The 26,060-nt window shown below is 41.7% G+C and overlaps 1 protein-coding gene across 2 annotated transcripts in view; it reads right to left on the minus strand.

The window, feature by feature from the left end:
• Positions 1 to 751: 751 nt before the first annotated feature.
• Rspry1 (ring finger and SPRY domain containing 1) overlaps positions 752 to 26,060 on the minus strand; it is a 50,566-nt gene continuing 25,257 nt past the window's right edge. The window contains exons 5-15 of one of the 2 annotated variants that reach the window (XM_039097997.2): positions 25,237 to 25,363; positions 24,437 to 24,495; positions 22,178 to 22,244; positions 20,944 to 21,075; positions 19,323 to 19,438; positions 18,033 to 18,176; positions 12,635 to 12,746; positions 10,045 to 10,147; positions 9,545 to 9,697; positions 5,707 to 5,811; positions 752 to 2,308 (exon numbers count right to left, since the gene is read on the minus strand). In XM_039097997.2, the coding sequence (XP_038953925.1) occupies positions 2,212 to 2,308; positions 5,707 to 5,811; positions 9,545 to 9,697; positions 10,045 to 10,147; positions 12,635 to 12,746; positions 18,033 to 18,176; positions 19,323 to 19,438; positions 20,944 to 21,075; positions 22,178 to 22,244; positions 24,437 to 24,495; positions 25,237 to 25,363 (1,215 nt within the window). In that variant the 3' untranslated portion in view covers positions 752 to 2,211. 2 annotated transcript variants of the gene reach the window in all.

Genomic DNA, 26,060 nt, shown 5'->3' on the forward strand with positions numbered 1-26,060 from the left:
CAATGGCTGCAGGTAGACTGAGGCATGACCTTTAAATATGTGTAAGCTAGAAACTGGGAGAAAGGAAGGAGAGAGATCACCATGTCTCAAAGGGAGACAGATCAGGTTTAGAACCGCAGAAGAAAATCCATCCAAAGGGAGACAGATCAGATTTAGAACTGCATTAGAAAATCCATCCAAAATGTAGGTGGAAAGGGGAAGCCTCCCTGTGGGAGGGGCTGCCCAGAAGGTAACAGGGCAACAAAGATAAAACGTAGATTTAGAAGGTGTTGAGCCAGGAGTACTGGAGGGAAATGTATGCTAGCTGGGCAGAGGATTAGAACTGCTCAACCTCTGAACTGGTCAGGGCATATCAAAAATCAATTGTGTGTGTGTGTGTGTGTGTGTGTGTGTGTGTGTGTGTGTGTGTGTGTCTTTGTGTGCATGTGGCCTGTCGGGCACAAAGTGGTATAGCTAATTCGTTGTTACACACCATGCCTAGTTAAACTCAATTTTCTTTTTCTTTGAGGTGCTAGGAAAGGAGCACAGGGCCTTGAACAGCATGCCAGACAGTAATCTACCACTGAGCTGCTATATAGCCCTGACTGTTCTGGAATTTACTATGTAGTAACCTAGGCTGGCCAAAAATTCATTCACGTAAATCTCCCAGTCTCAGCCTTCTGACTTTTCTTCCTTGCTTCTTCTACTTGATTTTCTCCTACCCCTAGAAGTAGGAGCTTCAGTAGAGGACACCAATGAGAGCTGTGAACTCTTAACAGTAAAAAATGCAACAGATATTTTATTCTTCAATGCAAATTACTGCATTCGCCACAAGCTGAAAGAACACATAACTATATCTGTATATATACTTATATATATATATATTTGGGGGGGATTTATGGAAGACCAGAGAGACACAAAGAAACCCCAGCACCCCAACACATACAGCCAGGAAGGAGATCGCCTCTGTAGTGGACGGGTTTAATGAACCACAAACAAGAAAGAGGGAAAGGAAGGAAAAAGGATGTGCAGTGAGTTAAAAACACTGTAAAATCAGAAGACATCTACTGTTCAAGTATAAACTCAGTAAGTAAGGACTTGGCATAAATTGAAAGGCAGTTGCTGAGGTACACCATTATGAAATAAGTCTTAAAAATTTACAATTCTACCTTCCTTTTTTTTTTTTTTCTGTGAGAAAAAAGTGGACTCTTGAAGGCCTTCACCAGAGACCCTGAGAGGGATATAAAACACTTTTGATGAAGACAGAGTCAACAATTCATGATTGAACTTGCTATTCAAAAACATGTATTTATTTAAAACAACAGGATAGGTGTTCTCAGACTGTCTTCTAGAGAGTAATTCAAGAGTTTCAAAGTATATCACTTCCCAAAACAATACTGATTAAAAATTTTTAAAAAACAAAACAAAACAAAACAAAACACCTGATTTGATGGTACCTCAAAGATACACTACCAATTTTCTCCAGTCTAACATTGTAATTGGTTTAAGAGTTCCTTCTGCATTGGTAAAACATTTTTTCCTCACAAAATGTGGGTACTGAAACTGGATAGAAACACCATGAATGTGAAAATACCACCAATTTTCTGTAGTTTAAAAAAACTAGAATGTTCTTTGGAATCACTGAAATATAAAAAAAAAAAAATTGGGTTTGTTGTTGTTCTTTCCCTACAGTCTGTGCACCGTCCGTCAGGGTCTTCGTGCTGTTTGTAGTAAGGACCTGTGTGGTCTGTGCGACGCTACGTTTACAGATTCAAGTCTTGCAGTGCAATATCCATGCTTCACACACGGGGTTCTCTGACCGATGATACTTAACCCAGTCACGCTGTCAACTACTTCTCCAAAATGACTTCACCCCAAAATAAAAACTGTACACTAAGACACAAAACCCCTTGTGCTAATCAAATGAACCAACATGAAGAATTCCGGCGGGGTTGCAGTGTTCAGGAGACCCTTGCCACCTGTTAGCTTTCGTGGACGTACCACAGGCCCAGCCTTCCTTGGCCTCAGAAGGAATTCAGGGATGGCAAGTTGGATTAGACTAAGAGAATTTGTCTTTGATAAACTACCGATTTTAGCATAAAACCTGGCCATGGCTATAAGTTTCAATGTGCGTACAACTGGTTAGAGATGTTTGTGGTTTTTTTTTTCCTTTTCTTTTCAACATTGGCTGGAATTGAGTAGAAATAGGTCCATGATCTCTCTTCACATGTGTCATGAAATATGAGAAATCTGTCTGATTCTAGACACTATTTCTTTACGACACAATGGGCAGGTCTCCAGTTGCAAGGCACAATCCATGCACAGGTCACTGAGGAAAAAGATATAAATGCCAGTTAAATTAATGCCAAACTCTACCTGTTAGCTAAATCCAAAAGGTTAACAAGTCTACTGGGGAAAGGGTAAATATACATGGTTTAGAAAAAATTAAAGAAAAATTAAACTTCTCTTCCTATTTTTTTATCTTCAATCCCCCTCCTCTGTAGGCTAAAGAAGTTGCTTATTAAAATCTATAGTACGCATTATACACACATTTGTATAAACACACATGTATATACACATGTATATGTATGTTTATATGTTCAGGAATGTATACTATTTTTCCTCTATCAACTTGTCATTTATCCTAGAGATATTTACCAAATACATCATATCTCACAGATGTGTCCGGCCTTCACTATATATTACATTTCAGTTTTTGAAATATTATGTGTTATGACTGTTTTATCTTGCATACGCATACCACACGCAGTGCCTGCAGAGGCCAGAAGAGGGCGCTGGGCAGCTATTAATATGGTTTTGAGCATCCATGTGGGTGCTGGAAGTCCAACCAGGGTCATCTGGAAGAGCCACCAGTGCTCTTAACTGCCCGCCATCTCTCCAGGCCTCCTAGAGTTTTACTAGAAGCATGACATACTCCTTGGCATGCATTCGTTTACTTTTTTTTTCTTTTCTTTTTTCCGGAGCTGGGGACTGAACCCAGGGCCTTCCGCTTGCTAGGCAAGTGCTCTACCACTGAGCTAAATCCCCAGCCCCCTTGGCATGCATTCATATGCTTCTGCTTGGTTTTTAAGCCACTAAGAAGAGGATTTTCAGACAAATCTAACAATAGATTGGTATTTATGCACATAGCAAGAAGAGGTGCTGACTTTTGTTCACGTTGTAAATCAAGCAGTGGCAGCAGCAAGCATTTCTGTCTTGTCCCCTGCCATCTTAGAATGTTTCTAGCACACCACTATTAATAAGATGCTAATTAGAGTGTGTGCTCAGACCTACAACGCTTCAGCACTCGTGAAGCTGAGCTTGGGCTCTACAGCAACACCTCATCTCAAAAAAAGTTATGGGCTGGAGAGCTGGCTCAGAGGTTAAGAGCACTGACAGCTCTTCCAGAGGTTCTGAATTCAATTCCCAGCAACCACATGGTGGCTCACAACCATCTGATACCCTCTTCTGGTGTGTCTGAAGACAGTTACAGTGTACTCAGATAAATAAATAAATCTTAAAACCAAAACCAAAACCAAAAATTATAAAAGAAAAAAGAAACAAAAGCATTAGATACATTTCAGTGGTACAGCACTTGCCTAGCCTGTGTGGGTCTGGCTTCTATTCCTGAACTGCCCAAAGATAATTAAAAAGATGTTAGCATTTAGCTCAAATGTAATATTTTTAAATATCATTAAGGAAATTTTTATGTTATTTATTTATTTGGACTATTTCACTGTGCAGACTAGAAAGCTGGCCTTGAACTCAAGAGATCCACCTGCCTCTGCCTCCCAAGTAGCTGGGTAGGATTAAAGGTGAGTGCTGGGAACCTAGCCCTTGTCCTGCAGGACGTCACTGTAGCCTCTCGCTACTGCTGCTGTAGACACAGTCATAAGTTAAAGTGGACTTAGAGCCAGGGGCAGTGTTTCCCGCCTTTAATCCGAGGACCCGAGAGGCAGAAGCTGGTGGAGCTCTTTTGAGTGTAAGACCAGCCTGGTCTACAGAGCAGGTTCCAGACCAGTAGGCCTCAGAGTGAGACCCCATGTCAACAAAGACCCAAAATGAAACAAAAGAAGTCTTCTTAGCATTTTTGTTTTTGCTTTTCAGCTGTTAGTGTGTTTACTATGCAGATTTTATAATAGTGCTGTGGGCTTATTTTGCTTGTGATCTAGAAACTCTTAGATAAATTTGAACTACTTTCCCCTTGAAAAATGTTAAAGATTCACCAGTAAAAGTATCTGGACTTAGTGCCTTAGGGAGGGAGGCAAAGGCAGACTTCATCACCATTTGCTTTGACAAGAGGAATGAATGGTCATCTCGGTCAGTCTAAAGGTCGGGTCTTGTCATTCATTTTATCCTCATTTCCCTCCCTCATCATCACCCTTAAAACTAACTCTAACTTCTTTACATTCCTGACTACTGAAAGGGTGCAGCCTTTATACCATCTAACTGAATTGTACTATACTCTTGTAATTCTTCTGATTTTCTTTCCAGCTTTGTTTTGGATATTTCAGAAATTTTGTTCACATAGGATAATTACTTCTAAGTCTTTACACATCATCAATTAGTCCTTAAATGTGATTAAGGCCATCAGAAGGGCCAAAGGGCTCAAAGTTGAAAAAGATCAGATCCTACTATTAAAGATGGAAACTGTATGAAAGTATAAGACCTTTAATGTTTTATTAGTCTATAAGGCCCTGATAACTAAACTGCAAAAGTGTTTAAGCTGGGTTCTGGGCTCTAGGAGAGAAGCTGCCATAACTAAGGCAAAAGGAGACCTACTGCCTGCATTTCTAACCCATTTCAGAAGACCCTGGGTCAAAGATCTAGGCTGAATCACTCCTGTGTTGGCAAATTGCGGTCAAGACCCCTGGGCAATAAGGCGACTAAAGAAATGCCAAAAACCACAGTACACAGTGCTGGGATAGATGGATACAGGCAGCTTGTGTTGCCAGCCTGAGTGTTGCTATCATACTGTCAGCATGAGTCAGGCCAAGGCTGCCACACTGTTTACCCTCCTGTCTAATGTTAGTTAGGATGGCTTTCTCCGCTTATTGGCTGCTATGGTGATGCTTAGACATCGTCCTACAGGATCTAGTATGTCCTCCACTACGTTCCTTTCACAGGCTGAAATGTGGTCAGATGGTATGGAAGCTCCACCTTTTTAATCTTTAGGAATCTAAAAGGAAGGTGAGGAAGGTAACTTCAAAGTGACTTCCCGAGATGCTCACGAACAGCACTGAGTCTTTCACATTTAATAAGCCTGGTTTATATAAAAAATATAAACCGGGTGTGGTAGTGCACATCTTTAATTTCAGCACTCAGGAGGCAGACACAGGTGGATCTTTGTAAGTTTGAGGCCAGCCTTATGCATAGAGAGAGTTCCAGGACAGCCAGGGCTACACAGAGAAACCCTGTCTCAAACTCCGCCCCCCAAATCTACTTGTGTATGTGTGTTTATTTGAGTAAACAAAAAAGCAAAAAAGCGAAAAAGAAAAAAAAGTAAATAAAAAACCCTAAGCTTTTCATATGAAACAGCTTGTTCTACTGCAGGTATTTTCTGGAAAGCAATAAATACTTGGCAACTTAGTTCTCCATTCAGCTCACTCCAGCTGTAATAATCTAACGCCCTGATGAATAGCTCTAGACCTGCTAATCCCCCAGAGGTAACTCAAGAGCAGGATGAACGCCATGTGTGGAAGGTGACCAACACGGGGAGCGTCTGACCTGTGTCCACAGGGCTTCAGCTGTGTGTCCGCCACCTCGTCACAACAGAGTGAACAGCAGTTCTCTCGGATACTGACTTGCTTCAGCAGAGCGAGGCGCCGGTGCCTGAGCGAAGCAATGTAACATTGACTTTGTCAATAAGGAGTCAGTTAGCAGTGGGGCCATGAGAGCTTTCAAAAGTCCCTAATGGGGAAAACACACTCCACAACCTTCGTTCAGTAAGTTCTCAGCTTTAGCAGTGAGGGAGTCTGGACTGCCATTTTATTGACAAATAAAATAAAAATAAAGTTCAATGAGATCATTTATATAAGAACTTAATAAACAGAAATCAAATTCAGATCCTTTGGTTCTAATCCAGTGTTCGTTTACCAGCAACTATTTAAGTCACATATGCTGAGAATTTGGTGAAAAGTACAAGCCTTTCCCAGGGAAAACACTCACACACCACATAAGGTAAAGGGGTTTATGACATGTAGACTCCCTGCAAGTTTAGACACCACAGGTCTGAACTCTTCCATTATTCTTCCACTCAGCATGGACAGGAAAGCAGACAGGCAGAACTGCTCTCCTAAAATTCACTTACAGGCTGCTGTGTGCCTGGCATTGCCCCAAGCCCTGGTAATTTAGCAGTGAACAGGAGACCAAGTAAGTGCCCTTAGCTAGGCATGGTGCCACATAGCTAGAATCAGCATTTGGGAAGCTAGGGTAGAGGAACCTCCAAGAGTCTTGGGCAGCTTGGGCTCTAGAGCTGACAGAGTTAAAAGAAGGGGAAACCACAAACAGAAAGAAAGGGAAATAGACCAAACCAAACCAAACCAAACCAGGAAAGTATCTGCTCTTATAGAGCCTCTGTTCTCAAGTGGCAATGGGGGAGACAGACTAAAAATGGTTGTTAAATGCTGAGGAATGCCATGGTGAAAAATAAACTTGGAAAGAGGAAAAGAAGTGTGTGTGTGTGTGTGCGTGTGGGTGTGTAAGTGTGTGTGTGTGTCTGTATGTGTGTGTCTGTGCTCTGTGCGTGCGCATGTGTGTGTGCGCGTGCATGTGTGTGTGTGCGTGTGTGAGTGCCTGTATGCGTGTGTGTACATGTGTGCGTGTGTGCATGTGTGTGCGTGCGAACACCTGAGTGTGCGCGTGCGTGTCTGTGCCTGTGAGTGTGTGCGTGTGAGTGGGTGTGTTTGTGTGAGTGTGTGAGTGAGTGTGTGTGCGTGAGCGTGTGTGCGTGTGTGAGCGTGCGCGTGTGTGAGTGGGTGTGTGTGTGTGTGTGTGTGCATGTGTGCCTGTGTGAGTGTGTGAGTGTGTGTGTGTATGTGCGTGTGTGTGTCAAGGAGGAGGAGAGGAGCCTTGTTGTCTGCGGAGACCACGCTAGGCAGCAGCAATGGAGACTGGGATGGATATTTGTTGGTAACAGATGGATGAGGGAAGGCCACAGGATAGTCAGTACACTGTGGCTGACTACTGTAGTAAGGATGTAAGTACTTCACTGTGCATTCTCTTACATTTTTGTATGTATTTGAATTTAACACAATAAAGAGGTTAAAAATAAACAGTGAAGAGAATTAACATAACATAAACAACACAATTCCGGTAAGTTGCAGCCCTCCTGCTTCAGCCTCTGTAGTAGCTCAGATTATAGTTCTGTATGTGTGTCAAAAACTTGGTGTATTTCAGAGACAAAAAAGTATAGATTCAGAACAAAACTGGCCTAACATGTAATCTGTTGTTCTTGTTCAAAGCAGGACAAACTCTGAATAGGAAAAGTGAACAGCCAGTCACCACGTTGGCCATAAAGGTTAACTTCCTACCCCACTCTGGGAGGCGTAACTCTGAAGATGCAGGGGACTCATCCACAGATCAGTGTGCCTTCAGGTGATTTATGAGCCTCATCCCAGGAAAAGCAGACCGGATAAACAAAGGACTGAAGTGTGACATCTCATGCTTTCACCAAGAGCAACTAGAGTTCACAATCTCTGTCAAGTACCAAGACAAAACGCATAGAAACTCTGAGGAACAAACCTCAGATGCCCAAACACAATGAAAACGGCCTTTATCTTCTTAAGACTATTGCCAGGGCTCTGCTGCTCTTACCGTCACACGTTCTAGTTCATCTGAAAGTGCCCACTCACTGAGACAGGGTGGAAGGTGGAGGAAAAGGGCAGCTTACAGATCTATATTTTGCTTCAAAACAGAAGCCAGGCTATTAGTGCATTATAGCTGCATTTACAGGTATGACATATGGCTCAACACAAACTATGTCCTGGCCAGCAGGGTCTCCTCAACTGTTGAGGGACGATCTTCTTGGTGTAACAATCGTAATACAAATCCTGCGCCTCATACTGGCTCAGGCAGCTGCCCTGCTAACACAGTGATAAACTCTGGCTGGGCAATGGTGGCTCACATCTTAATCCCAGCACTCAGGAGACCCAGCAGGTGCATCTCTGAGTTTGAGGTCAGCATGGACTACAGAGCAAGTTCCAGGACAGCCAGGGCTGTTACACAGAGAAATTCCATCTCAAAAACCAAACGAAAAAGACAAACCGAACCAAAAAAATTGATAAACTTTGGCTCACAATATATAACAGGCTTCAACAATCAATAATCACGGGAACAGCTGGATTTTCCCTCACTGAAGGAACAGACTACAGTCATCTTATAAGGAAACAAGCAGGGAGGCAGTGCCAGTCTCAGTTTCTGCCAAGTAAGGGCAATGAGGTTTCACCTGAGATGTGTTCCCTTGTGTTAATGGCTGTAGAACAGTGGTAGCATGTTTGCTATGCAGTTTAAATCCAAAAGGAGTTGCAGTTAAGAAATCAAGTCTGTTAACAATTTACTGATTTTCCAATATTAAGGATTTTTATATAGATTCAAGCAAAGTTAGTTTGCATTTGTGTGTATAAATATGCCATATTTTTTCCTGATTTTTGTTATTTTATTTATGTCTGTCTGTCTGTCTGTCTGTCTGTCTATCTATCTTTTACTTTGAGACAGGTTCTATCTATCTATCTATCTATCTATCTATCTATCTATCTATCTATCTATCTATCTATCTATCTATCTATCTATCTTTTACTTTGAGACAGGTTCTCTCTTAGACCAGGGTAGCCTCAAACTCTAGAGAGTCTACTACCACTGCTTCCCAGCACTGGGATTATAAGAAGGTGCCACCACACTATCTCCTTTCTGAGTTTTACATTAATATTATTTAACTCATAAAGGACTATAGACATGCTTCTTCTCTGGGTCCTGACACTTCTTTTTTTTTTTTTTTTTGGTTCTTTTTTTCGGAGCTGGGGACCGAACCCAGGGCCTTGCGCTTCCTAGGCAAGCGCTCTACCACTGAGCTAAATCCCCAACCCCGGTCCTGACACTTCTAATTAGTGGTCTTACTCTTGTAACCGTTTGATGCAGTTCCTCATGTTGTGGTGACTCCCAACCATTAAAATTATCTGTTGCTACTTCATAACTGTAATCTAGCTACTGTTATGAATTATGTAAATGTCTGTTTTCCGATGGCCTTAGGTGACCATTGTCAAAGAGTTGTTTGACCCAGATTAATATCAGCTGCTTTAATTAATAATGAGACACGATTTGATAGAGATCTCATGAAACGACCTGCTTTTGCCAGGCCGTCTTAATATTTTTCAAATAATTTTACGATAATCATTAGTTTGTATATTTCTGGGATCTGTTTCACTAATTTATACTTCCCAGAAAGTCAAAGTTTGCAGTTTAAAATCGTTTGTTCAATGCTAAAAAAAAAAAAAACCAACTCCCATAAGTTGTTTTAATTTTCATGAGATGCATGTGACAGTCTGGAGGGAGCTGAGCAGACTCTTACCTTGGCAAAATGATCTTTTCTTCAGCTGTTAGGAAGGCGTAATCATTAAAAGTGCTAAATTTCATAGACGGTGGGTATTTGAATGGTCTTGCTCCAAAGTTGAACTCACATTGTTGATATGACATGAAACTAGCTGCAGCAAAAAATCCCGATCTACAGATAAAAAATGAGCAGGGGTCAGCAGAGCTTATAACACCAAGTCACATAAGAGGCATCTGAGAAAGTTAGTGAGCCTGGGCCACTGTTGAAAGGGAGGGAGACAGACTCAGTTTATTAACCTACACAGGTCTGAGTCAGGGAAGCCCGCACCTTTATCTTTCTGTGTAATATCAATTTTTTTGTTATATCAAACTCTTGGGCATGAGGTGAGATCAAATGGAGCTCTAATTAATTGAAAGAAACCAATTTTTCATACTTGCTTAGATAAAGCTGTTTTGGTTTTGTCCTTGAGGAGAGTACATCCCATGGATTCACAGAGCCTCCACTGGGGAGCTACTTACACGGTGGATGAAAAGACTTGCTTCTCAGGAGGCAGCTGGTTGCCATTTAAAAAGAAGATCATTTGCTTTTCATTCAAGTCTAACAGAAACCCCACTGTGTCTCCTAGAAGATAAACCAAACACTGTTAGGCTTGTGCTGCCCCATCCTGGAAGGGCCTCAATGCCTGCACTAAGTCTGTGTCTTGCACCCCATATTCAACACGCTTATCTTTGCTTCCTGTGCAGCTTATCTGACATTTCCATAGCAGTATTTTCATGTTTCATTAAAGTGAAAAAAGCTTCCACTTAAACCACGACAAGATAGCAATTGTATTAGATGTATCCCAATTTAAATGCTAGAATGTTAAAAAAAAGTGTACACGCTAAGAAAGAAAATTGTGCTGATCTGCTTCTCGGCAAGATTTACACCCCCAGATAACACCTGCCTTTGTTTTAAAGTACACATTCTCACTGATTTTCTAAAATGAGACTTCATTTTTTGTTCTTGTTTATAATGAAATATTGAAAAGCATTAAGTTATTTTACTCTGTTTTTTAATTTTCTGAGACAGGTATTTATGTAGCCTTACCTAGCCTCACATGGGCTGTGGAGCCCATGTTGGTCTCAAACACGAAATCCTCCTGATTCAGCCGCCTGAATGGTAGGGTTATAGGTACATATCCTACTATACCCTGAGCCAATCATGTTTGGTGGTTGTTCTATTTTTTTTTTTTTTTTTTTTTTTGAGGCAGTGTCTGTAGCTCTAGCTGAATTTGGTATGTAGCTCAACTTTTGATCTTCCCACCTTTACTTCATGAGTCACTGGGTTACCAGGTTTATCACTGTATCCAGATTACTCAGTGTTAGGGACTGAGCCTAGGGCCTCGCACATGCACACAGCACTCTTTCACCTGAGCTACATCTCCAGCCCCAGTGCCGTCATTTTTCATTACCTAGAGACTTGTTCAGGAGATGAGGCATAACAATGGGAAATACGTACGCACCAATTTAAGAACTTAAAAACATCTCTAGGGTTGGAGAGTTGGCTCAGTGGTGAAGAGCACTGAGGGCTCTTCCAGAAGACCTGAGTTTGAAACCCAGCAATCACATGATTGCTCACAAACCACCTGTTAACTCCACTTCTGTTCTGTCCTCCATGGCCACTGGATATACATGAAGTATACAGACATACTTATATGCAAAACACCCACACACATTTATATATGTTTATATATATTTACTTATACACACACATATAATACACACATTTGTATTGTGTATGTGTGTGTGTCCTAGTTGGTTTATTTTCTGTCAACTTGATATAAACTGGAAATTATCTGGGAAAAAGACCCACAATAGGGAAAAGAGCCCTCATCCACCCCTACAGGCCAGTCTGTAGGACATTTTCTTTGATGAGGGAGGGCTCAGCCCATTGAAGGTGTATAAGAAAGCAAATTGAGCAAGTCAGTAAACAGCATTCCTCCATAGCTTCTGCTTTAGTTTCTGCCTCCGGTTTCCTAAGTGATGGACTGTCAGTTGGAAGTAGATGATGAAATAAACCTTCTCCTCCCCAAGTTGATTTTGGTCATAGTGTTCTATCACAGCAATAGAAAAACCCTAACTAAAATCTGTGTGTATGTGTGTGTGTAGGATTAAAATTGCTTTGCACTTTTCTATTTTTCAAATTGTAAAATAATAAATATTCAGATATATTTTCCTTTTTAAAAAAAGATTTATTTATTTATTTTATGTATATGGATACACTCCCACTGTCTTCAGACTCACGGTGGTTGTGAGCCACCATGTGGTTGCTGGGAATTGAACTCAGAACCTCTGGAAAAGGAGCCATTGCTCTTAATTGCTGAACCATCTCTCTAGTCCACCAGATATATTTTCTTAAATTTTGATTAAAAAGAAAAAAAGACAGCTTTTAAGAAGCCAGCATAGTGGCACGCACCTTTAATCTCAGCACTTGGGAAACAGAAGCAAGTGTAGGAAGTGTCATTGGGGGTGGGGCTTGAGGCCCAGTGCCACTCTCTCTGCTGCCTCTCAGATGTGTAACTCTTAGCTATTCCTCAGTACCATGCTTGCCTGTGTGCCACCATGCTCCCCACCATGACAACAATGATAAACCTCAGAACCTGTAAGCCAGCCCCAATTAAATGCTTTCCTTTATAAGAATTGTCATGATCATGATGTCTCTTCATAGCAATAAAACACTGACTAAAACAGAAGTATATGTGTTTTATACATGAGTGTAAATGCCCATGGATGCTAGAAGGTATTTGGTTCCCCTGGAGATGAAGTTATAGGCAATTGTGAGCCACCTAACATGGGTGCTGGAAACAGACATCAGGACCTCTAGAAAAGCAGCACATATGTTCTTAATCACTGAGCCTTCCCTCCAGTCCCCAAGGACTTTGTATTCTCAAATACTTTACTTCAGAAGGGCTTATCAGGGAGTAGCATTCACAATCGTGGCGGTGACATTGATACTAAGTCTCCTATTAAGGTACCTTATGTTATTGAAGCCTACCTTATGTCATAAGTACCTGCTAGTAACTCGCTGTCCTAACCCAGGTGACAAGTTTAAATGGAGAAGAATGAATACCTTCCTTCCAGCACGGGTGCACGTGAGGCTTACTTCTGGCATTGTACCAAATCAGCTGCCGGCAGCCATCATAGGCACAGGAGTACTCATCGTCGCCAATACCATAGCCTTCCTAGAGAGAGACAAGGCCCACAAAATTAAGACTCTACCTATTCTAATCTGGGAGACCTATTAGGTCTAAGCTTTTTTGGATAAGGGAAAGCCTATGGTGCTTGGAAGATAGAGAAAATTCAGTACGGAAGCCTAGTTCCAGGTAAACAGATACTAGCACTGCCAAAACCATGTGCCAAGTGCTTCCTTTGTTGCAGGCATTTTCACTCTCGTCAGTTCATTTAGTTCTTATTAGCACCATGGAGCTGGTGTCCTTCCTGAAAAAGGAAACGCACTCTTGAAGGTTAGTCTGCTTCTCTGTAGACTAGTCCTAAGAAAAGCAGACTTCAGTTTGGACTTAAACTTCCAAGATCTCTAGCCCCGCCATTTCCCAGTGGCCAGGTCAATGCCTTTCCTGCATGTGTGGGCTTCAAGATGCCAACACCCTCAGATTTTAAGAATGGACACTTAGCTCAGAACTACTTTGAGAACAGAGCAATTGGGAGTATTCTACAGGCTCTCAACCGTTTCTCCTTTTTCACTTGATACTTTTCATTGTTGTCTAGAATTATTAACATACAAGGGCGAAGGGGAGCCAAGCACAGCTAATCCCAGCACTCAGGAGGCAGGGGCAGGTCTAGAAGGGTTCAAGGCACATGAGACCCTGGTCTTAATGAATAAAAAGAGTGAGCAAAATCTTATTTTCAGTGTCTGTCCATAGATAAATAAACAGGGACAGGGAGAAGGCTCAGTGCGTAAAGGCACAGGTTGCCAAGCCTGAAGACCTGAATTTGATCTCTGGGACCCAAATGGTGAGAGGAGAGAACTGACTCCCACAAGCTGCCCTCCAACCTTCATGCATATCAAGGAGCATGCAAACTACTCCTGTCTAACAAAATAAATTAATTATAATGAAAATATGTATTTTTAAAAGATTCACTTTATTTTTGTGTATATATGTGTGGGTATCTGTAGAGGCCAGAAAGAGGCCTCAGATCCCTGCATCTGGAGCTATAGCTGGTTACAGGCCATCCAACATGGGTGCTAGGAACCAAACTCTGGGCCTCTGGAAGAGCAGCAAGTGCTTCTAACAACTGACCCAGCTCTCTCGCCAACATAATAGTTTTTTAAGGAAAGAAAAAGTTAGAAATAGAAGTATGGAAGAGGAGGAGGAGGAGGAAGAGGAGGAGGAAGAAGAAGAGGAGGAAGAGGAGGAGGAGGAGGAAGAAGAAGAAGAAGAGGAGGAGAAGGAGGAGGAGATAGAAGAAGTCAAACACCTGCTATCTTTATGCACCAATGGTGAAGAACAGAGTTAAAAGGAATGAAGACTTGGTTAAAGACAAATCTTAGCTCCTAATGGCCCATTTGTTCTATGTAATAAACAGTACAGTCAGGATACGGATTGGAGAAAATTTTAACAAATTCCTTAATTCTAATATATTGAATTCCAAGGTGACAGTTCTGTAGAATTAGTCCTTCCCGTGTACTATGCAGACACCATTTAAAAGTTAAATAGCCAGGCGTGGTAGACCTTTAGTCCCAGTACTCAGAAAAAGGTAAGTGACCTTGACCTAATTGTTTTGCAGCGAATTTCAGGAGCCTGCTACAAACAACACCTTACCAACCCTTCCCAGACTCAGACCTCAGCTTCAAAAACTCACCTGTAACAAAATAAACCCCAAAACAATCACAAGCAAAGGCAACAATTTTTCATTATCTTTACTTACTTTTTTAAAGGTGGGGGGGGGGGGAGAAGAAGGGAGGGAAGGAAGGAAATGGTGCTTATGGAAGTCAGAGGATAATTCCTGGTTCTCACTTTCTATCAAGTGAGTACCAGGATTGAAATCAAGTCCTTCGGGCCTGGCGGCAAATGCCTTTCACTGCTGAGCCATCTTGCTGGTCCCATCTATCTTTCTAGAAGACTGCTAGCTAGTCAGGGAGGTCCGTCATTACCTCCCAAGATCCTCTGGGTGAAACTATAGCACAAGAGGAAACTGAATTCAATTTTAATCACAGATCAATTTCTGTAGAGCTAAGAAGTAGAAGCCTGACTAGCAGGGATGAACTTTGCGCTTATATCTTAAATTTAGATGTATTTATGCCTTCTTTTAACTTAAAAACATTTCCAGTAGGATTAACATTAGCTTTCATTGCAATGTTGCATTGCCAAGAGAATAGGATCACTAGATTGATATTCTGGTATTCTTAAATTTCCTGTTTCTTAGTCAACTAAATTATAGCAATAAAAACGGTTATTAAAAGAAGTCTATTATAGTTTGCCACTGATAGGGTAGTTTGAATCCTTTCCTCATGCAGTAGAAAGTTCTTTTTTTTTTTTTTTCCTGATGCACAACATCCTCAAACCTTTCTATTATTCAGCATACTGGGAAGATAGTGTCCTGTGCTGCAAGTGAACTAAGACTCACTAGGCTCTGACAGGCCCCTCCCATCAGAGTCCCCCACTATCCCAGAGGGATGGATAGGGCCTATTTGTGGCAACAGTGTTGGCTGCATTCTAGAGAGAGCAGCATCTCCAAACACTAGTGTTTCACTTTGTTTTTCTAGAGTCTAACATTGCCTCACAGTATGTTTTTGCCTCACAGTATGTTTTTGCCATTTTAAAGTCAAGAAGTCCCCAACGAGATTCTAAGTCATTCCTTTTCTTTCTGTGACTCAGGCTCATCTTAAGGAGGGATGCTGTGACACTGTAAGGAATATGAGCTATCCACTAGTGCCTTTAGTAAATACCCTAGTTTCCTCCTCCTTCTCACATTGAGTTAGGCTTTCTCTCACTCTGTGGCCTCAGCCTCTACAGTGCTGGGAATACAGGGGTCAGCATTGTGACCTCATGTACTTTTCTTTAATGCCTATCTAAAAGCATACATATTATTGGAATACGAGATATATATATATATATATATATATATATATATATATATATATATATCATTGTATTTAACTCAGGTTAAACATATCCTTAAACATCTGTAATTTATTTTTTGAAACTGTTTTGCTACCTAGCTCTGGCTGGCCTAGAATTCACTATCTAGATCAACTTTGTGTTGGACAGATGGTAATCCTCCTGCCTCTGCCTCTGGAATTATAGGTATATGTTATATATGTGACAGCCTGCACTCCAGGTGCCTTTGGAGACCAGAGGAGGGATCCATGGAAATGGAATTATAGATGGTTTAGTCATGGTTGAGGCCACAGGGCTTTTGGAAGTAAACTAAAGACAAGGAGTGAATCCCCATCAGTAGGTTGGGCAAGGTCAAGAATGAAAATGTTCAATCCCTAGAAGAGACTTGCCATGCCTTGCCCATTAGCCCTCTTCTTACAACTATTCTCTTTCTAGTCTAGGAGTTTAAAAAAAAAATTCCTGGACAAAGCTTAATTGATTTCAAATGGCTTTTTTTTCAGACTTAATTCACTTTATTTTGCTGGTATAAAAACCCTATGTGGTAGCCAGAGCTGAACATTGGGTCCTCTGAATGGACACTCTGGTATGGGTTTTCACAAGATGGTCAGTGAATTCCTGATAAGGAGACTTGGTGAACACAGTCTCTTTCCAGAGGTCTTGGAGAGAGCATCAAAGGTGGCCTTGGCATAGAAACAGAGATAATGTCAGTGCCTCTGCCCCAGATGAGACATCAGTACTGAGCCACAGTAGCCTATCACCTTACCTGGGATGATGTGGAGCTTGTCAATTTTGTTCCCACAGTAGCTTCTCCACACAGGCATGACAGAATGCTTGGCTAACTAAGTTGATGGCCCCTCAGATGGCAGTGGCTACCTGTTAAAGCACTTAACACCAAGAGCCACATGCCTGTGTAGTCCCCAACAGTGACAGAAGCCTTGAACCTGGTCCACTATCCAATCCAAGTCTGCTTCTGCACTGGCAAGATCTTTAGAACCTTCTCCTTTCCAGATGTGCCCAGGAAAAGTCAGATTCCTTGATGGGTGGGGAGAACAGGCAGGTCTCTTCTAGAGATTGGACACTAATGTTCTTGACCAAGCCCAACCTGCTGATGGGGATTCACTCTTTGTCTTTAGCTTTACCTCAAAAAGCCCCAAGGCCTCAACCATGACTAAACCTTCGTTGCCAAATCCTTTGAGGAAGCTGGCTAGGCCTGCCGAGGACTGTGGCCCTTCATACTGCACTCGCATCACTGCCATCGTGTGTTTCCTCAAAGAAGGAAGCTCAAATATCTTATAATTTGACTAACAGAAGAAAGGCAATAGTTTAGGTGTTAAAAGCTATGTCTGCACAGGTGTGGTGATACAGGCCTATACTATAATTCCTGTACTTAGGAGGCTGGAGTAGGAGGAACACCATGAGTTTGAGGTTTGGGCCATATAATGATCTAGGTTAGCAAGACTTTATCTCCAAAAGGTAAACTGTCTGAACGAAGGATCTGTTACACTCCCACACTCAGTGGTATCCCAGACTTCCCTTTACTTCAGTACTTTCTATAACAAGAGATAAATATTGAAAGTAAATGTGCCTATTACTTATAAGGTAAAAGTCAAATGAGTGAAATGAGTCAATAGCTAATGTCATGGAAAGAGAATTTGTACAAGGCTCCTTTTTAAAGATGCATGTAAATTTTTATTTATGTGTCTTGTATGTGTGTGAAATGTGTGTGTGTACCACTGAGGCAAGAAAGGGTTATCGGATCTCCCAGAGCTGAAGTTACAAGTGATTGTTAGCAGCCTTATGTGGATAGTAAGAACTGAATTCAGGTCCTCTGGGATGAGCAGAAAACATTCTTAACTTTCTGTAATCTTTCTGGACCCCTTCAAGGATTCCAAAGCTTATCTCAAGGTAAAAATCACCTGTTGCCAGCCTGGCAGTGGCAGTGCACACCTTGCACTCGGAAGGCAGAGGCAGGTGGATCTCTCAATTCGAAGCCATCCTGATCTATGGATCAGGACATCTAGGGCTATACTGAGAAAGAAACCCTGCTCAAAAAACAAACAAACAAGCAAATAAAAAAAAAAAATCGTCTGTTGTCACAAAGTGATAACTGGGTCCCAGATATGGTCAGGACTACAGGAAAGCTATAAAGACAAACCTCTAGGTAGGGAATTAAGATGCACCTAAAATTCAAGGGGAAAACCCAGAGGCTGAGGGGCTTTTCCACTTGTTTCCCATTGAAACAATACAGTGTGTCCCTGTCAGGAATCTGGCACTACCTAGTTATTGAGCAAACCCATGTGAAATATAAGCACATCTGACTGCGTCTCTGTAACCCACCCACCAGAAGCAAGCTGCTGCTGCTTCCTTTGAATGATCCCAGGTACTCACGTGGTTCAGAAACTTGCTGTCTCGAGTAGCCCAGCCAATCTGCATGACACCAGAAGTGACCACTGTTACTTCGTAGTACCACACCCCAGTGTCCACACAAAAAGTGCAGCGCACACTCTCAAAGGAGGAGGCATCACAGCGAGCCTGGCAGAACCAAGGAGTACAAATCAATCCATTAGGGCCTGAAGACCACCAAGTAACTGCCATAGGGAAGGATGGATGGAGTTTTCCTTATTTATGCTCCTGGTGGGAGACCACTGTCCATCTCCATTGATTTATAAAAGCATAAAGCTGAATGAGACAACCCTATTATTATTTCAGTATAGGATTTCATGATGGCTGTAACTGTAAGTAGTCAAAGCTCCTAGCTTTGTTTCTTAGTTAAGAGAGCTTGCTTTGAGGTCAGAATGTTTACACATGCGTGGACATCGCCTTCATCAGATGAAGGTGGAAAAGGTAGACGGAGTACCTACGTATGGCGCCTCCACATACGTTTGACATCATGGCTCCAGCTCTACTTCAATCCTCAAATGCTGAGACCTGTGTACTCCCCTGTATGTGCATCTATGTATTTCCACCAACCTGGATTATAAAGCTGGCAATACTCAACCTGAGAGAGAACAGCACCAGGTCTACAACAGTTGGCCACATAGGCACTCACAAAAGGAGTGGCTTCCTTGTAAAACACCTGTCTTTGTTCTTTTAGTTAAATAAAATGGCAAAGGTTAAAAACAGATTAGAGCTAGAGAGCTGTCTCAGCAGTCAAGAGCGCTGGCTACTTTTCCAGAGGACACAGGTTTGATTCCTAGCAACAACATGGTGGTTCACAAACTCCTATAACTCCAGATCCAGGGCATCTGATGTTTTCCTCTGGCCTCCTCAGGCACCAGGCAAGCAAATGGTACACAGACATACATGCAGGCAAAACATCCATATACATAAGATAAAGGGGTTTTTAAGGTTTAAAAACAGATGGATATACTTAGCTAGGACTATAACTCAGTAGTAGAACATTTAGTTAGCAATAGCGAGCTACAAACCAACAATCCAAACATGAGTAAACTCGCCAACAAGCACCACTGTGCTACAGCAGAAGCCATTAACACATGGGAGGGAAGACTGAATAACATCAGGAGGCATTCTCCATCCCTAACACTTTCACCTCTAATCATTCTTCAGGGATAAGGAAAGTTTCTGCCTATTCCCTTAGACATTGCTTTTGTTCTGAAGCAGGGCATGAAAGGTGGGAACACAGTGGTTTTAGCCCTCGGAAGGTCTGTGACGCTTTACCTCCAAGCCGTGAGGTGAGATCTTCAAGTACTCGCTGACATCATTGCTGTTCAGCATGGCCCTAATGTTATTCAAGTCCACTTTCTCGTAGGTTAGTTGTCTACCTTCTTTTAAAACTGCAAAAGAAACAGTGGTCATGTTTTCTAGGGCAGGCTGTAATGGTTTGGGAAAAAGGGAAAAAACTACCATCATCTCTAGCTGCCATACTTGTCAAGGAATGAAAAACTGGCAGGGCCTCGCATCTGAGCTTTGCTGTTACACGGACTAAGCAAATGCCAAAAAGGGCAGCATTTTGAGTGTGCTGTTTCTAGTCCCTGTTCCCATTATAGTTTGAAAAGCAAAATCCAAATTGCAGGTCTCACTTTGTAGCCCCGACTGGCCCACAATTCGCCATGCAGACCAGGCCATTCTCGGACTGACGAGGTCCGTCTTCTCCCATCTTCCTCTACTGGATTAAAACTGTGAACCGCCACGCCCAGACCATTAGCTGGCTTTGTTTTTGAGCCAGGATTGAGTATGGCTTGGTTTAAACCTACTGTGTTGCTTGCTGAGGATGACCCTGAACTCCTGTCCTTGCCCTTGCCTCTCAAATGCTGAAATTACAGACATGGGTCATCACGCCTAGCTTCCAAATTGCATTTACTCAAAATTACTCTTTAGCTAGCACTATCTAGGCTGTATTCCACGTTAGAATTAGATGTCATGTGTTCAACTGTGTAAGCACAGTGCTAGCCATAGAGAGAGGCAATGACAGAGCAATGTGCTTTGTATTCTAATAGCCTTTGGAGGAGAAAAAGGTTAAAAATACCTGCCACAGTCTAAGTAAAAATTAATTTGGGGTTAAAGAGCATTTGAGGTAAAGAGGAGAGGACAAAGAAGGAAAATGGGCTGGGACTACAAGCCAGTGGTAAAATGTTTCCTAGCACGAGCAAGGTTGTAGACTCTATCCCTAGCACTAAAAATTAAATTAAATAAAAAAAAAATAGGTATTCTGTCCTTTGTGTTTCCTTGTCTCCCTGACTGGGCTATTTCTTCTTCTTTCCTGCCACCGAGACCTCTGAAACTATGAACCAGAATAAGTCATTCTCCCCATTAGGTTGCCTACTATGTCAGACACTTTGTAACGTGACAATAAAACACCACGTGAACACACATAAAAAGAGAAGGCAGAGAAGTACAGGAACGAGCAGGCCAGAGCTGGAGCTAACGGAACCAGGCTGGAGGGCAGCACGGAAAGTGTGTGTCAGAAAGGTCGTAGACAGAGCTACACAGTTAAAGGTCTACGGCCCTGAGAATGCCAAAAGTAGAAGCATTCCAGTTAACTCTCATGTGAAAGGTGCCTAGGACACGTTTCTATTAGGGTACAGAGAAGCTTATTATCCTACTGAAGACAGAGACTTAGAAATGTAAACAGATTTTGGCTGGTGAGATGGCTCAGCAGGTGAGGATACTACTTGTCTGATGACCTGGAACCCACATGGTAGGAAAAGAGAACCAACTCCTGAAATTTGTTCTCTAACCTCTATATGTGTATACACCCCCTCCCCAACTCAACATAAATAAAATAAAAATATTATATATAGAAGTAGAACCATTTTCAATAAGGACAACCCCCACTTACAGAGATTGTCTAAGCTCCACTGGGCACAGAAGCCAACCTGACGTTTCAGATAATCAGGATCATCAGCCCACAGCTCCAATGTGACCAGTCGGTCACTAATACTGGATTCAGAGATAGTCAATTTGTTCTCACCTGTTTGGAAAGATGAAATATTTAAATAACAATGAAAGAGGAGGATGAGGATGTGCTGAGTAGATTAGTGGTGGTGTGGAGTGAGGGAGACAACAGAATTTGTGGATTAAATTTCTACCAATGCTTCCTTCTAGGGATAACATAGCCAAAAAACTGTAGCTACTTTCTGGCAATCTCAACATGATTTTTTAAAGATTTATTCATTTATTATTATTATTTTGTTCTGTTTTTGAGACACAGTCTATGTAGCTCTGGCTGTCCTGAAACTCACTATATAGACCAAGCTGGCCTCAAGCTTAGAGAGCCTTTACATCCTGAGTCGTGGGATTAAAGGCAAGCATCATAACGTCCAGCTTAAGAGTTTGTATTTATGTGCATGCATGTAAGTCTATGTATACGTGTGCCATGTGTGTCTGAGTATCTGTAGAGGCCAGAAGAGGGTGTCAGATCCCTGGAGCTGGAGTTACAGGTGGTTGTGAGGTGCCCGACAATGTTGGTGCTAGGAACTACACTCCATCTAGAAGAGCATCAAGTGCTCTTACTCATCTCTCTAAACTCATCACATCACTCCATTATGCTGTAGAATTGTGTGTGCATGTGGTTGATGTGCGTGTTTATGCCTGTGTGGATATATGTACACATGTGAGTCATGCATGGAAGCCAGAAGAGGGCACTGTGTGTCCTCGTCTATCAGTCTACAATTCCTTTGGCAGGGTCACTCCTTGAACTGGGGGCCTGCATTTTCTTGACTGGCCTGAGCAATCCTCTGTCTTTGTCTGCCGCAGAGCTGAGGTTACAGGTATGCGTGGGATGCCTGGCTTCTTACTAAGTGCTGGGAGACTCAGGTCTTCATGATTGCACAGCAAGTGCTCCTAACTGCTAAGCCTTCTCTCTCTCCAACCCCATCACTAAAGTTTCAGTTATAAAAGTCATGATAATCACCATGCTTGGAATCTTAGCTGAGAACAGTCTCTGGTTTTGTTCTTGATATACTTTGCTGGTCTTAAAATCAGAATGTGTGTACATTTGATGGAGTTCAAAGTGCAGGCTCACTCTTCTATAACCAACAAGGATCATTAGTGTAAGAAGCCACTATACCTACTTGTCTGGGCAAACTTTTCCAGTGCAATCAGTGCAAAAAGCATGACTGTGGGATGGGACTGTAACTTCTGAAAGACAACAAAAGATAAAAACAAGTCACCCCCTGCAGAGGCAGTAAGGAATCAATTTCATGTTCTATTTAATACATAGCAGTCTATATATTTGGAACAGCAGAAAAGCTGCCCTTATTCAAACTCTCAGTTGGCCATTTGGCTAATGGAGAATCAAGATAAGAGTCTCTTAATCTATGTTTTAAAGTTATTAGTTGGTAGATATGGATATTTCAGCAGTGTCTCCTTGTATTAGGGCTTTGTTAACTAAAATACCATTGATACTTACATTCATTAAATCAAGCCAAAAATAAAACTAGAATTTTATCTAAAAATGACCTTTAGAACCCTCAAAAGAAATAGCAGCTCCAGATTTATAAATAATGACATCATCAATGAACATCTTAGCTTTTGTTTGTGTTTTTGAGACAGGGTCTACTATGTAGCTCTGGTTGTCCTGGACTTGCTGCATAGACCAGGCTGGCCTGAAACTCATAGAGATCTGCCTGCCTCTGCCTCCCAGAGCCAGGATTAAAATCAGATGCTGCCATGACCAGCAACATCTTAGTTTTAATCTAGTTCCTGCAGGAAATTCTACAGGAGCTCGTTATGACAAGAGAATGACAAGTGCTCTTGACTTATATATGAGTTACAGCCTATGTGTTCCCAATTAAAGAAAGGCCTACATGTTTAGTATCTTTCCTTCTCACATTCTTGCTTTCTCCTAGCTATATTGGGAGCCTCTAGAGAGTTCCGGAACCCGGGTATTCCATGCACTTCTGTGGTGCCTGCCTAAGTTCAGCAAAGCTCATAAAATCTCTGTTCTCCCTGCTATAAAGCCTCTTCAGCATTTTTATTCTTGCCACATCCTTAACCCTCCTGCCTGCTTTTCCAGCCTCAAAACTTTCCATCTGGGTTTCCCTGCTCCTGTCCTCCTATCTGTGAACACTGCATTATCTGATCAGGTAACTCTGTTACCAGGCTTCTATCTATGCTGCCTTAGCCAAGAAACTCACTGTGAGTTCCTAATCTTAACCTTGTGTCATGAGCTAGCTAAGTAAGCCCCACCTTCATCAGGAAGTCTGTCTTTCATGATTACCACAGGCCCTGTGTCACCCAATCACCCCACCCCCACCCCTCTTCATCTTCTCTAAACTCTAAGAGCACTCAGCCTGGAGGAAGTCATTTTGCTCTTGATCACATCCTGTCATAAAGTAGAAGTTAACTGTTGTTTGAATGGTTCTATTCCTTTAACCTATAGAACTCAGTGATGGTAAATGACTGTCCTATACTTTGTATCTACTAGTGCTCACTCAGAACACTGTGAGGGTTATTGTGTAGACTAATTTATTTGTAAATAAACTATTTGGAGTTTTTGTTTGTTTGTTTTTTAAGACAGGATTTCTCTGTATAGCTCTGGCTATCCTAGAACTCACTCTGGAGTTACAGGCTGTGTAGACCAGGCTGGTCTTGAACTCAGAGACCCACTAGCTTCTGCCTTCTAAGTGCTGGAATTAAAGGTGTGTGTCACCACCACCCAGTTTAGACTAGAGTTTTTCAAAAGGCCAATTCTTACTAGGCTTGCAAAAAATAACCTAGAAAACACAGGCTAATCAAAATTGCAGTCACGTGCTGTGAGTGATAGGAGGACAGCTTCAACAAACCACAGACTTCATGGTAGACTGTTCACAATTAAAACAGTCTACCAATGACAGTTTTAATTGTGGTAGCAGGAAAGAGAAAGGTGGGTGAGTATAGTTTCATATATATTGGAAACTTGGTCTGCTGTTGGAATGCTATAATTTTGTTTCCACTGCGTGTGTGTGTGTGTGTGTGTGTGTGTGTGTGTGTGTGTGTGTGTGTGTGTGCGCGCGCGCTTGCGCGCAATCTCACATTCGAGAGCATGCTGGGGTGTTCTCCATTATTATTTGGTAGACTGTAAGGACACCCCAAAAGTCCAAAAGTCCTAGCAGCTATCTTATGACTAAATTTAAAACTAGAGCAACTCAAATTCTTACTCCCTCCCCCACCTCAGGGTGTGTGTGTGTGTATGTGTGTGTATTTTCTTTTTGTCTGTGTTAAATAAACACCCAGGAAACACCTGAAGTTTAAAACTGGTCCTATCCTCTGCATCAGGGACTCTCTAGTAATCTGAGGAGAACGTACAATTCTGTATTACTGAGAATAATCGGCTTTGCTGTCTTACTTACCAGACACTGTAGCAAATATTCCAGTATTCCTGGGCTAAGTAAACCTATGCTTGCAGGACCTAAACAAACACAGCAAACACGGGACATGATTAAAAGCGTCAGGCTATTTTAAATTGGTAACTAATGACAACCAAATTGTTTGGCTTAAGTTCCATTCTCTGATACACAGTACTCAGGCCTCCTCTCTCAGGTTGTTCCTACTACCATCACTGTTTCACAGCTTAGCAACTGAGACTAACAAGGTCCAGGGCTCTTGGGGAGCCGTAACAGTCTGGACCAGTGCCCATGTATTCTGATTTTGAATCCATTATATAAAGTAACGGCTGAGATATTCCCATGTAATTTGCTGTTACTATTCCTGAAGTGGACAATATTCTTCATTAGAAATGCATATAATAATTGTTATTCTAAATTTAGCCTTTTCCCTGTCTTTTAAGCAAATCAATACAACAAATTTATCTTAATTTTCTCTGAAAAATCAACAAAGCTAAATTAGATCACACTTAACTGAGTCGTTGAGTAATTTTCTTCCTTTTAGTCCATTTCTGTTCATTCCTTTTTTGTTTGTTTTGAAAAAGGGTATCCCACAGTTCTGGTTGGTCTCTAATATGCTTACTACGCAGGCGGGGGAAGGGGGTGGGGGTGGCGCGGCCTTGAACTCTTAACCTCTTGTCCTACAGTGCTGTGGTTATAGGCTTGGCCACTCTATTCAGCTTCTTTCCTTCTTTCTGCTCTAAGAGGTCTGGTCAGTGGTCTGCATGCAGACGTCTCAGTGTCAAACAAGTATGTGCTAGAGTTACCTGCTAGTTTCTCAGCCAAACAGCCCAGGACTGCAGATGTGTTCCTGTGTTTGGCAGGGTGACCTGAGTCCTGGCACGCTACCTCTCCATTTAAATTAAGAATTTCGGTCAATTTCTGGAGTGCATCCTATAAAAAAAGTTGCAAATAAATTTGATGAATACATATTCTGCAGGTTATTTTCCCAAGAGAATTCCTGGAAACAAGGCTACAAAAAGGTATTCAATGAGCTTAGAATGATCCTATAAAATTATTTCATTAATAATGATATCATTAATTAATGGGAAATATCTGATTAACCTTAAGTTTTCTCAGTGCCAGATTTCATTTCATCCAAAATGTACCAGTTATAGTCAATACATATTTCATACTTTTGTTTTTTGAGGTGGAGTCTTGGGATATATAGCCACACATATAGCCATATATACCACGGCTATCCTGGAACTCACTATGTAGCCCAGGTTGGCCTTGAACTTGTAGCAATCCTCCTGCCTCAGCCTCCAGAGTGCTGTATGTAACATCAAGTCATTTTAATACATACATACATACATACATACATACATACATACATACTTGAATCATTAACCAGATTAAACCCATTCAAATTTCAAAGATTAAGCACAGTAACTTGGTTATGGTAGAACATAGCTAAAATTTCTGGACTCAGGAGGCTGAGGCATGAAGATTGTAAGCTCAAAGCTAAACTGGGTTACACAAGGTTATGGTATACACCAAAACCCTGTCTCAAAAAGAAATCAAAGACACATAGTGAGACCCTGACTTAAAACAACAAACCCTAAAAGATAAACCAAAATATATTATGACC

This window comes from Rattus norvegicus, chromosome 19 (assembly GCF_036323735.1).
Source record: "Rattus norvegicus strain BN/NHsdMcwi chromosome 19, GRCr8, whole genome shotgun sequence".
NCBI lineage: Eukaryota > Metazoa > Chordata > Mammalia > Rodentia > Muridae > Rattus > Rattus norvegicus.